The sequence below is a fragment of the Geotrypetes seraphini genome, chromosome 18, assembly GCF_902459505.1.
Source record: "Geotrypetes seraphini chromosome 18, aGeoSer1.1, whole genome shotgun sequence".
Taxonomy (NCBI): Eukaryota; Metazoa; Chordata; class Amphibia; order Gymnophiona; family Dermophiidae; genus Geotrypetes; species Geotrypetes seraphini.
This window is the reverse complement of record NC_047101.1, coordinates 19,452,309-19,465,448: the sequence shown is the minus strand read 5'-3', so window position 1 is coordinate 19,465,448 and position 13,140 is coordinate 19,452,309. Positions and strand designations below refer to the sequence as shown.

The 13,140-nt window shown below is 42.9% G+C and overlaps 1 protein-coding gene across 4 annotated transcripts in view; it reads left to right on the top strand.

Annotated features, from left to right (window-relative positions):
* GALNT10 (polypeptide N-acetylgalactosaminyltransferase 10) overlaps window positions 1-13,140 on the top strand; it is a 129,244-nt gene that overhangs the window by 38,112 nt on the left and 77,992 nt on the right. For all 4 annotated transcript variants that reach the window (XM_033927749.1, XM_033927748.1, XM_033927750.1 and 1 more), the window contains one exon: window positions 6,276-6,378. In XM_033927749.1, coding sequence (XP_033783640.1) covers window positions 6,276-6,378 — 103 coding nt within the window. The remainder of the gene's footprint in view (window positions 1-6,275; window positions 6,379-13,140) is intronic.

The following is a 13,140-nucleotide window of genomic DNA, read 5'->3' as shown; positions in this document are numbered from 1 at the left end:
CTCCTGCCTTTCCTTTCCACCGGTCTGCGCACGGGGCTCGCACCCGCCGCCCAAATGGTGCTGTTGGTTATCGCGAGACTCGCGGGAGTTGACGGCACCATTCGAGCGTCGGCGCGGGACCAGGCAGGCGCAAGCCCCGAGCGCAGACCGGGGGAAAAGAAAGGCAGGATGACCCGAACCTGGCCGGCTGTGCACCCCTCCAAGCCGTGCACCCGGGCGGATCGTCCCCCTTCTAAATCCATTGTACTTGTCTTTTATTCAGTTCCACTAATGAGCATTGTGACAGGCAGTTCTTATGGGGCAGTTCTTGGAAGTATTTCTTTGTTTTTCTGTGCCTAAGTATTCTATTAATTTAACTTCCTTATTCCTGTGGGGATCTCCAAAGGGGACGAATGGGAGACGGCCGGTGGCAGGTGGTACTTTAGCAATTCTTACAGGTTGCCATAGGCCTCAGGAGCTGTCTTCCCTCTGCCGTGGTCCTGCCCCTCCTCTAAGTCAGAGACAGGCTTGGGGCAGAGGGAAGACAGCTCCTGAGGCCTATGGCAACCTGCAAGGATCGCTAAAGTACCAGCGATCCTCTCTGCAGACTGCTCCCTGCTGGAATTAGGTAAATGGATGTGGGGAGGGTAAGCCTTTGGGGGGGGGAGTGCAGTCCTTCAAGGGGTAGTGCAGGCCTTCAGGGGGGGAGTCAACCTTTGAGGAGGAATGTGCAGACCTTCAGGGGGGGGTCAGGCCTTCGGGGGAGGGGGGCTGTATAATAAAAAAATATTTGAACATAAATACAAAGTACACTCGGTGTGTGTGTATATATATATATATATATAAATAAATAAATATATATATGTTTAGCATTTTTATTGTTGGTAGATCATTTTGACTTGGTCATTTTAAAAGTAGCTCGCAAGCCCAAAAAGTGTGGGCACCCCTGGTGTATGGTATTATTGTTTCCTGGAATTGATTTGTAATTGCTTATTGTTTTTATTTGTTGTAATAAATGAATAATCTTATAAATTTAAAAAAAACAAAACCCAAAAAACAACTCACAGCGGTGACTCAAGTTTTGTGATTTATGTAATATCATGTCCCTGTGGTATCACCTATGTAGGCAGTATAACTCGGGCAGTAAAAGTCAGATTAACTGAGCACCGTAGTTGTCTGAACACGGGGAAACAATCGGCTCCCATGGCGTCTCACATTATGTATCATCACAGTTTTGCTCAGCTTAAATTGTGTATTTTGGAACAAATACCTATCTCTTTCAGTGGAGGCAGACTTACTTATTTACTACAAAGGGAAAACTTTTTGATTTTTCATCTCAAGGCATTTCCTCCGTTTGGATTGAATGAAAACATTGAGAAATGCTTTTCGGTATAAATATAAATCACATGATATATTTTTCATTTTGTTATATGGGACTTAGTCCCAGCCCCTTATACATGTTTTATATCTTTCAGCTGTGAGTTTTTACGTCAGATATACGTTATTACGTTTTTGAGTTCGTTGCTGTGGGTGGGGCTCATGAGCGTCTTTGAATTCCTCGGACACCATTGTTTTTTTTACCTCCATTTCCAGTGTGATTATGCTGCTGCCGGCGGAACAGAATTGATTGTACACTTGCTCTTAGCTAATAGACTAGTTCTCTCGTCCCTCCAGTATTCCCCACTCCTGACGAAGATTTCGAAACGGGGCCTTGTCGAATGGAGACACAGCGGCGACATGAACTTGAGAGGATCCTGCTAAGTTGAATTGCGTCTTAGCAGTTTGATATCTAACTGTGGCTTTCACTGTTTATGATTGATTGATTTTTATTCATTACTGATTTTTCTGGGGATTTTAAGCACATCTTATATTTCCTTTTTCTTCCTTCTTTGAAAGCACACCTGCACTTTATATTTATATATTTATTCATCTGCACCAGAAAGTGTTTTGAAATAAGGGAAAAGATGATGTACGGGGCAGGGTTTATTTAGACCTTCGGGCTGGTGTTAAGAACATAAGAATTGCCTCTGTCGGGTCAGACCGGAGGTCCATCGTGCCCGGCAGTCCGCTCACGTGGCGGCCCCTCAGGTCCAGGACCTGATAGTGTTCCTATCCTAAAACTCACATACGCTTTTCGCTTTTGTCCTGTAGAGTAACCTTCTATCTATACCCTGCAATCCCCTTCGCTTCCAGGAAGTCATCCAGTCCCTTTTTGAAACCCAGTATTGTACTATGTCCTATTACCTCATTTGGAAGTGTGTTCCAGGTGTCCACCACCCTCTGAGTGAAGAAAATCTTCCTTGTATTAATTTTGAATCTGTTCCCTCCCAGTTTTTCTGAATGACCTCTTGTTTTTGTTGTCCCCGCTAGTCTGAAGAATCTGTCCCTCTCCACCCTCTCTATGCCTTTCATGATTTTATACGTCTGTATCATGTCTCCTCTCAGTCTCCGCTTTTCCAGGGTAAAGAGCCCCAGTTTGTCTAACCTTTCGGCATATGAAAGGTTCTCCATTCCTTTTATCATCCTAGTTGCTCTCCTCTGGACCCTCTCAAGTATCGCCATGTCTTTCTTAAGGTACGGTGACCAGTATTGGACATAGTATTCCAGATGTGGTCGCACCATTGCTCGATACAATGGCAGGATAACCTCCTTCGTTCTGGTAGTGATACCTTTTTTGATAATGCCCAGCATTCTGTTTGCTTTCTTTGAGGCCGCTGCACATTGCGCCGCTGGCTTCATTGTTGTATCCACTAATACCCCCAGGTCTTTTTCTAGGGTGCCTTTCCCCATCACCCTTCCTCCCATCGTATAGCTGTACATGGGGTTCCCTTTCCCATGTGCAAGACCTTACATTTCTCCACATTGAAGCTCATCTGCCATCTTTTTGCCCACTCACACAGTTTGTTCAGGTCGCTCTGCAGTTCTTTGCATTCCTCAACAGTTTTGACCCTGTTGGAGAGTTTTGTATCGTCCGCGAACTTGATAACTTCGCACTTCGTGCCCGTTTCCAGATCATTAATGAATATATTGAACAACAGCGGTCCCAGCACTGACCCCTGCGGGACACCACTCGTGACCCCTCTCCAGTCAGAGTAGTGTCCCTTTACTACTACCCTCTGCTTCCTATCCGCCAGCCAATTTTGGATCCATCTGTGGACGTCCCCTTCCACCCCGTGGTTCCACAGTTTCTTCAGCAGGCGCTCATGGGGTACCTTGTCAAAGGCTTTTTGGAAATCCAGATAAACTATGTCAATGGGGTTACCTTGGTCCAAATGTTTGCTTATCCCCTCAAAGAAATGTAGTAGATTCGTTTGGCACGATCGTCCTTTATAGAAACCGTGCTGGCTTGTTCTCATCATTTTATTTTTTTCTATATGCTCATTGATACCTTCCCTGATCAGTGATTCGACCATCTTCCCCGGAACTGAGGTCAAGCTCACCGGTCTATAGTTCCCCGGGTCGCCTCTTGATCCTTTTTTGAAGATTGGTGTAACATTTGCTATCCTCCAATCTTCCGGGATTATCCAACCCCATCTAGCTTTTTTCCCTCTTTCTTCCCCCCCCCCTGCTTCTAGCATCTGGCTTACTTGTCTATCCTTCCCTTTCTTTCCTGCTGTGGGTTTTTCCTTCTGTCTTCATCCCCTTGGCCCAGAATCCTTTTCCCTTTCACTCCCTCCTTCCAGTTTGAGCCAGGAACATGGGCAATCGCACGGTACCTGCAGCCCCCACCCGCCTGCCCAATCGATCCTAGTGTTTAGCCAGCTCTCTCCCTTCTCCTCACCTTAGTTTGCAGGCTTTCTTTTTCGGCGACCTGCATGCTTTCCCAAAGAACCGCGCACGCGCGGCTGCTCAGTGTTCAATCTTCTGCTCTGCTGCAACTTCCTGTTTCCGGTTGCGTCAGAGCAGAAGATCGAAACTGAGCAGCAGCGGGTGCGCGGCTCTTTGATAGTGTGTGGGTCGCCGAAAAAGAAAACCTACAAACTAAGGTGAGGAGAAGGGAGAGGGATCGATTAGGCAGGCGGGTGTGGGCTGCGGAGACCCGCGCGATTCATCATGCCTCACTGCGGGGACAAGACCATTCACCGCTCCACGGGGCGGTGAATGGCCTTGTTCCCGTCCCCGCAGCGACTGCTAGTTTTTGTTCCCCATTTCGTCGGGTTACCCATGGCTAAACGCGGTGGCTGCGGGTAAACCGCCACCGTGTCATTCTCTAAATGAATGTTGAGTGTATGAAAAATAACAGCCATAGTTTATTATTTATTTATTTGAATTTGGCTCATACCTTTTCAGTTGTAGCTCAAGGCAAGTTACATTGGAATACAGCCAGACAATTCCTCAGCACAAGCAAAGCTGGTTATACAACTAGATCTCACTGCAGTATTTGACCTGTTAGACCATGACATTCTATTACAAATACTAGAAACAATAGGAATCACAGAAAAGGTGCACACATGGTTTCAAGGATTCCTACAATACAGGGTAAAGACAAAGAAAAATCAGAACCATGGTCCAACCCCTGCGGCATACCCCAAGGTCTTTATCCCCAACACTCTTCAATCTCTACATTGCATCCCTTGGCACCTGACTAGACAAACTAGGCTTAACTTCTTTTAGCTATGCAGACGACATCACCATTCTCCTTCCTTTTGATCAACAAACGCCCACCATGACAGACACACTACATAGAACACTAGAAACAGTGGCTACATGGATGAAAGAACACAAACTAAAACTGAACCCAGACAAAACAAAATTTATACTCCTCGAAAAAACCAAAACCCCAACCACAACAAACTTAGTAATAAACTCAATCACATACATTCAACCCACCCTAAGACTTCTGGGAGTGATGATAGACAGAGGCTATACCATGCAACCACAAATCAACAAAACAATACAGAAATCATTCACGGTCATGCAAAGCTTAAGGCAAATCCGAAAATTCTTCGACAGAAAACAATTCCAGCTCATGGTCCAATCCCTAGTCCTAGGACTTCTAGACTACTGCAATATCCTCTATCTCCCCTGCTCCGCAGTCATGATAAAACAACTACAAACTGTACAAAATACAGCCTTGAGACTGATTTATTCGCTGAAGAAATACGACCATATCACAGCAGCATACCTTGACTCACACTGGCTCCCAATACAAGCAAGAATACTATTCAAATTTTACTGTCTACTATTTAAAGCCATGAATGGAAATAATCCTACTTATATAAACAACTGCCTTACCAGAGCCACAACAACCAAGCAAAGGAGAACCCAGACATCATTCATACACCCCCCAATCAGAGGCGTCAAACAAAAAAAAAATGTACAATGGCCTACTGGCCACGCAGGCAGCGAAACTAGACCGCCAGCTATCCAATCTACTGACCACGACTCCAGACTACAAAATTTTCAGAAAAGAAATAAAAACCCTGCTATTCAAAATACTGAAAGGAATCGACAAAATAGAGCAGAGAAGATTATTTACATTGTCCAATTTGACACGGACAAGAGGACATGAAATGAAGCTAAGGGGGGGCAAGTTCAGGACTAATATCAGGAAGTTCTGCTTCACACAGAGAGTGGTTGACATCTGGAATACTCTCCCAGGGGAGATTATTGCGGAATCGACAGTCCTAGGCTTCAAAAGCAAACTAGATGCATATCTCCTTGAGAGAGGCATATAAAGATATGGTTGGATATAAAATAAGCCAGGTGTATACCTAGCAGGGCCTCCGCGTGTGCGGATCGCCAGACTTGATGGACCGAAGGTCTGATCCGGAGATGGCGCTTCTTATGTTCTTATGTTCAAGAAATCCATCAAACTAACACCACAAGAAGCTCGTCAGTCCCCCGAAGTAACCCGTTCAACTCTGTAACTCTTCTGGAAATGTCCAGATAACCTCTTATGTAATCTGCCTTGAACCGCAAGGTAATGGCGGAATAAAAGTCACTAATGTAATATAATGTAATAAAGTTGGTATTTCTGTCTCCCTGGAGAGCTCACAATCTTAAATTTGTACCTGAAGCAATAGAGGATTAAGACTTCTGCCCAAGGTCACAAGGAGCTGCAGTGAGATTTTAAGGAGGCTTACCTGGTTCTCAGCCTGATGTTAACTATTAGGCTACTGTGTTGCATGATCTGAGGGGATGTCACTAGTTGCTGCTTTCTTATCACAAGGATTGTTGATTGAATTCATGGATAAAGAACTGCTTATGTTGCTGCTTTTAGTTGTATTGCATTTTACTATATGAAATTCCATGCAAAACAACTATATTTTACATAGCTCTTTACTTTTTTTAAGGATCAACATGTACCTCAGAAGGATGTTTACTTCAATGGAAATGGGCCAAGGAAAAAGGACTGGCATAATTATGAGTCAATTAGGAAAGATTTGGAGAGGACAGGTATGTATGAAACTTATATACTGTACAGGGCAGGATTAATTCTTCAAGGGCCTATTCCCAAGTACACTGGGCCTCCATTTATTTACCTGTTTTTTTCCACTTGAATTTCTTTTTTTTTTTTTTTAAATTCAAAGCAAGCAACAAAGATCACCATACCAGTGCCAGTGTACAGTTTTTCTTCTATGCAACTCCCAAACACATCCCCCCTACCTTCCCTTCTCAACTACTTGCCCAAGACTTAAACTCTGAACCCTTTCCATACGTATATAAAAGTGTACTGCAACCTTGATTCATCATCAGGTGGGATTTCCATTTGATTTCAAGAGCAGCCTCTATAAATAGCAGCTTTACTTTTATTACAGCAGTCAAAACATGTCCGATGATAATTTAGGCTTCTTTTGAACCTTCTTGTCCTGACACACACTTTCAAAATTCAAGTTTCAAGTTTAATGAGGTTTTGATTAATCATAAATTCTAAGCGATGTATACAATAGTAAAATTCCCCTTATAGGAAGTAAAACTATCGTGGTAAACCAATTCTACACAGTCCTTGCTAGCCAAGGATATTAGGAACGGTAAACCCAGTTCTTAGAGCTAGATTCCAATTATTGGAAGGTCTAATGAACTTCTGGAAAGCAGTGAAACCTATCTCTTCCGATATCCAACCACAGTCTTTGAACTCATATATATAGACTAAGCAATGACCGTATGCGTAACCATATGACGCTACAAATGAATCTGCAGTTTATAAAACAAAATCAATAGTCATAATCTACAAACTGAGCTAACTTGTTATGCTAGACTGCTTACATGTCAAATTCATTCTGGACATCAATCAGGTCTACAACTAGAATTTTTCACATTGTTCATATGCATTGTAAAGCAGTTGTACTATCCGAAACATAAGTCTATATTAATAACCAAGGGGTCCTTTTACTAAGGCATGCTAATTTTTAGCGCATGCTAAGACGCACTAGCGCACCTTAGTAAAAGGACCCGAGTTTGCAATTCCTCTCAACTGCCTCATTCTATGTAGTCCAACTGTAACCCATATGTATATATAAACATCCAAATCTGTAACTCCTCTAGTACATTCCACTCCATGTATGTTAACTTGTAACGAAACAACAAGGCAAGTGGTCCACCAAAGAATCCAACATGGAACAAAAGAAGATTGGCAGACAATAAGGAGATTCAAATCAGGTTTATTCAAGGTGCTCCCAAGAACCATGCCTGATGCGTTTCGCCAAACAAGGCTGGTCAACGCTAACAGAAAGCTATGTCTTTCATACACACAGATCACAGAACCACCCTCACCCAGTATGGAATAAGTAATCACAAACTAACCCTCACCCCCCCCCCCCCCCCCCCCTTTTACAAAGCACGGAAGAAATTTTTAGTGCTGTCTGGCGGGCTGAATATTTTGCACTAATCTGGCGCTCATAGGAACTCTGACTGTTGGAGCATGCTGGCCAGTGCTATAAACCAAAGGAAAGGTACAGTTTAGGGAGTGAAGAACTTATGTGCAAGACAGAAGAGCAGGACTTGGGTATAATTATTTGTGATGATCTTAAGGTGGCCAAACAGGTTGAAAAGGTGACGGCGAAAGCTAGAAGGATGCATCACCCCCAAGTCCACCATCTCTGCCTTTCTCTTTCCAACTGTCTTCCTTTCAAGTATCTCATTCCCGTTTCCTTCACTGGACCCCATGCCCAACTACTCTTCTTTTCTCTCCCTCCAGAACATTGCTCTCCATCTCTCTCTCTAGTACCCTTTGTGTTCTTCCCCTTCACTCCCCACCCCCAGTCTAGCATGTCTTTGAAACCCATCCCCCATTCTACTTAAAAAAAAAAAACCAAGCAGTCCATCCTCCCCCCTTCACCGCCGCTAGCAACCATTTCTTGTTGTAGGGAAATGTCAGCTGTGGCAGTGACTCTGAAATGTGTCCTCCCATGCATTTTCCTTGTGCCGCGGTCTGCCCCTAATGATGCAACTTCCGTTTTCAGCCTGGGTGGACCGTTGCACAATGAAAGCGCGGAGGGAGGCCGTGTTTCAGGGTCACTGCCACAGCAGGCATTCCCTTGCAACAAAAATGGATGCTCACGGAGGTGAAGGCGATGTTGGACCTGCACGCTTAAAATGGGGAGGATATGCCAGTCCACGGTGGCCCCCAGAGCCCAGCTGCCCTGTTTTCAACCCCCTAATGCCAGTCCTGGGCCCAGGGCAGCTGCTTTGTTTGCTCTCCCTAAAACGGCCCTAAAGCACCACACTGGCGGCCCCCCTGTTATTTTCGGGCCCCAAGCACGTGCCTACTGGGCCTACCCTTGAACCCAGCCCTGCTTATATAACAGTTTTGTTTCACAATTGCTGGGAACCGAGATCCTTTATTCAAAAATAAAAAGTTTAAACTCTCTACTTTCTGGGAGTGAGTTCCCTTGTAATTTCTAGCTTCAAACCTGGTAATTGTGTTGACTATCCTTTACATAAATATACTGTATCAATATTTAAAAATGCTGTGTAACAAGCATTGATAGCAGGGGTGATAATTGGGAAGGTTGAAATACCTTAATTTTAAGTTTTTTTGAAAACTTGTTGGTCTCTTCAAATCTTGGAAGTAGACATTGGCAAGAACATCACAAATTACATCAAACATGTTAGATTTGATTGTCTGCATTTGGAGATGATGCACAGATTATATTGCACAGACATGCATCTTTATTACTAGAAAAAAATGTGTTAGTATGATCTTTGAATATATGGTAATATTGATGTTGCTGTTCTGCATGTTCTTATTGCAGATTGTTTGCTATATAAATGATTGTAATACTGCACAAACTAGTTTTGTCAGTGAAATTGCCACAAATTGCATCATATACAAATATAGAGCTGCAGCATTGAGAATTTAAAGAATATGTAAAATAAAAGTACCTTATATACTCAAATATTAAACCGACATTTTGGGGCCAAAAAAATGGTCCAAAAATGGGGTTCTCGGTTTATATTCGAGCCTCCTTCTGATGATGGTGCTTTTTTTTTCTCTCCTCCCTATCCAGTGAACAACACTGTTATCTTACACCCCCTTCGATGTCCAGCACTGCTATCTCTCCCCTGATGACTGGCACTCCTATCTTCCACTACCTATAATCCCCTGCCCCAGATCAACATGGCACTTACAGTTCTAGTGCTCAGAAAGCCGTCGCTACTGTTATATCCCCCCTCTCTGATGACCAGCACTCCTATCCTCAGGAAGCCGACACTACTGCTATCTCCCTTCCCCCCTCCCCCCAATGACCAGCACTCCTATCCTCAGGAAGCTGATGCTACTGCTGTTCTCCCCACACCCAAGCCCAGGGACCGGCATTCCTATCCTCCACTTCCTACAATCCCCTGCTACAGACCAATATCATACTTACTGTTCTAGTGCTCAGGATGCCAAATCTAATGCTCCGTGCTACGCTGGAAAGGGGCCTTGAGTCTGTGCATGCTCAAGGCCTGCTGGTTCCTACCCTCTCTAGGATTCTCAAGGGAGTCAAGCAAGCCTTGAGCATGTGCAGATGCTCAAAGCCCAGCATCAGCTCTACACAGTGCATTGGCGTCCACTTCCTGAGCAGAACTGTAAGTGCGGATCCAAGATGGTGGATGGAATGGTCAACTGAATGTTCTGGCACAGACGCTTGAGCAACAATCTGTCTTTCCTTGCTTCTAAGAGAAGTTAACCTCTGAAATGCCAAAAAGGAGGGGCCACAGTGCTGCTGGAGCCTCACGGAATTCCGGTCCAGCCAGGCTCGGTAATATCGACGAGCTCCTTCACCGAATGCAGGAAGTGTTGGCAGCATTGGCACCTTCCTCCTTTTTCTCAGACTGCCAGCTCCCCGCGGGTGGAGGAGCAGTCGGAAAGCGGTGAGCTTTTCTTCCCGGAGGCTTTGGATATCAGAGAGGGGAGCTTGGAATTGGACTCCCTACATCTGCAGGAGAGTTCCGTGGAGCCTGATGTTTCTACTAATCAGAGGGTGAATTGCGATCGGGAGAGTCGCCACCAGGAGGAGAGGTCAGTTGGTGTGAATACAAAAATTGAACCTGAAAAACTTTCCATCATATAATAGAAACCCCAAGAGTTAACTCTGGATGCCATTTGGGATCTCGTGGCAGATCTGGCCAAATCAATTAAGCCTCAGTTGTTTCAGTTGGAACAAAAACTAAATACTTATGAAACAAGTTTCAAGTTTCAAGTTTATTAACGTTTTTGATTAATCGCTTTATCATACTTCAAAGCGATGAACATAAATAAAAAACATTAAAAATTACAATATTAAAAAGTAATACAATATTTAACATAAACATAAAAACAAACCAGACTATACACAAACTTCACAAACAAGATAAAAGGGAGAAAGGGAGTTGAACTACAAATTATTATAGAGAGAATAGTCAGGGAAAAAACACAACTGATATTAAAAATCTCAAAACTGACTTACAAGACCTTAAAAACTCAAATGTTGCCTCTAAACAGATCACAGAAACACTAGTGAGAGATAACATAAATCTGAGAAGGAAATTGGAATCTTTAGACAACTTCTCTCGTAATAACAACCTCAGATTAATTAACTTTCCTAAAGTAGCAACAATATGGCCTAGAGATATGTTAAAACGCTATACGATGGAAGTATTAGAAATTTCAGAAGAATTGTTGCCACCATTTACCCAGGTGTATTATTTGCCTATACGAAAAGAAGAACAACAACATCAAAAAATACATAGTAACATAGTAGATGACGGCAGATAAAGACCCGAATGGTCCATCCAGTCTGCCCAACCTGATTCAATTTAATTTTTTTTTTTTTCTTCTTAGCTATTTCTGGGCGAGAATCCAAAGCTTTACCCGGTACTGTGCTTGGGTTCCAACTGCCGAAATCTCTGTTAAGACTTACTCCAGCCCATCTACACCCTCCCAGCCATTGAAGCCCTCCCCTGCCCATCCTCCTCCAAACGGCCATACACAAACCACAAGATGATCAGCAGCCACTAAATATTTCAATGATATTGGAATGTTCGGACAGAGAAATGGCTACACCGGCAACATTACTGGTTACTTAGACTTTTCTTCAAAAATAAACGAAAAGAATTTCTTGGATATAAAATACAAATGTTTCCAGACCTGGCACGAAACATACAAAAACGCCGTCGTGAGGTTTTTTTTCTCCGTCACCCATGCAAATGAGTGATACAGTATCAAACACAACTGACAACCTTTTTGTCGGTTGCTCGCCTGACAGCAGGGACAGCATGAGTGCTTGTTGTTTAATTTTGACATTTCCTTCAGCTGATTGAATTTCCTGTTTTCTTCTTTTTTCCTTGATTTGTTTTTAATAATTGCTCATTGAATATACTTCCTGGATCCTGGTATTGAGGACTTGAGCTGAAGTTAAGCTTTAATTCCTTATTATGGTTGTTTATATTATTACAATTTGTAATGTTTGTTTGCTTCCTCACTTAACTTCATCTTTCTGTACAAGTGGATACTTGATATGTTTTTGGAAAATATGATAAATAAATTTAAAAAAAAAATAACAAAAAACTGTAAATGCGATGTCAGTCTGGGGCAGAAGGGAATGGGCAGTGGACAGAAATGCCTAAGTCTGTAGCCTCCTCTGTACTGTTTGCCACGGTCCACCCCTATCTGAAGCAACTTCTTGCTTCCGCTTGAGCAGACCACAGCAAAGGAACCGTGCAGAGAAAACCGCGGACAGTGCAAGAGGATCGCAGCTGCGCTGGCAACAGGGGAGAGCATTTGGTGGAGCTGGGGGAAGGGAGGTAGGAAGAAGGGAGAGATGTTGAATGAGAGGGGACAGAGAATAGAGGAACAGGGGTGCATGGATGGAGGGGAGAAGGAAAAGATGGTGCACATGGATAGAAGTGGGAGAGAAGAGGCTAGAGATGGTGCACATGGACAGATGGAAGTGGGAGAGAAGAGAGGGATGGAGGAGAGGGTAAGAATTGGAATAATAGATCTGAGATGGAGGCAGAAAAATGAAAGAAAACAGAATATGAAAATCAGTGCCAAAGATGGATGTAGTGCAAGATGTGAAGGAGGAGAGGAAAGAAACAGCAAATGCATAAGGAGTTAAGAGCAGCTGGAACAAGATGATCAGAAAAATAAAATTGCCAGGTAACAAAAATGTTTTTATTTTCAATTTAGTGATTGAAATACTGTATGCCAATTTTGAAAATTTACATGTGTCTTTATATTTGAACTGTTCAGAAAGAAATACATTTATTTCTGTTTCTGTTGTAATGTACTGTGTTCAGAGTCTGGCGTATTAGGGTTTCATTTGTTTACTTTTACTTTGTGGGTTTGTATTTGAAGAGGGTTTTTTTTTTCTGTTTTCTGCATTTGTGGCTGAGGCCAGGTGTTCTGGTGGGGATAGAAATATTTGTTGGCCTCCTTCAATTTTTTTGTATATGAAACAGCCGCAGCTGAAAAAAATTAGTGATTATTTATGGCATGATCCCTGACAAATGACACACATATACCCAAATTTCTAACCTTGGTTTATATTTGAGTCAACCCTTTTCTTCCTTTTTTAGGGGAGGGGAGGAAATTACCTTGGTTTGTGTTTATATTCAAGTATATACAGTAATAGTTTTAAGTGAAGCAGAGGAAGTATATTTTTAAATATCACCTCAGTTCAAAAGGATTCAACCAGGATGAAATTTGGTGTTTCTCATAGTTTTCAAGTTATAATATACCAATTTTAAAATCTA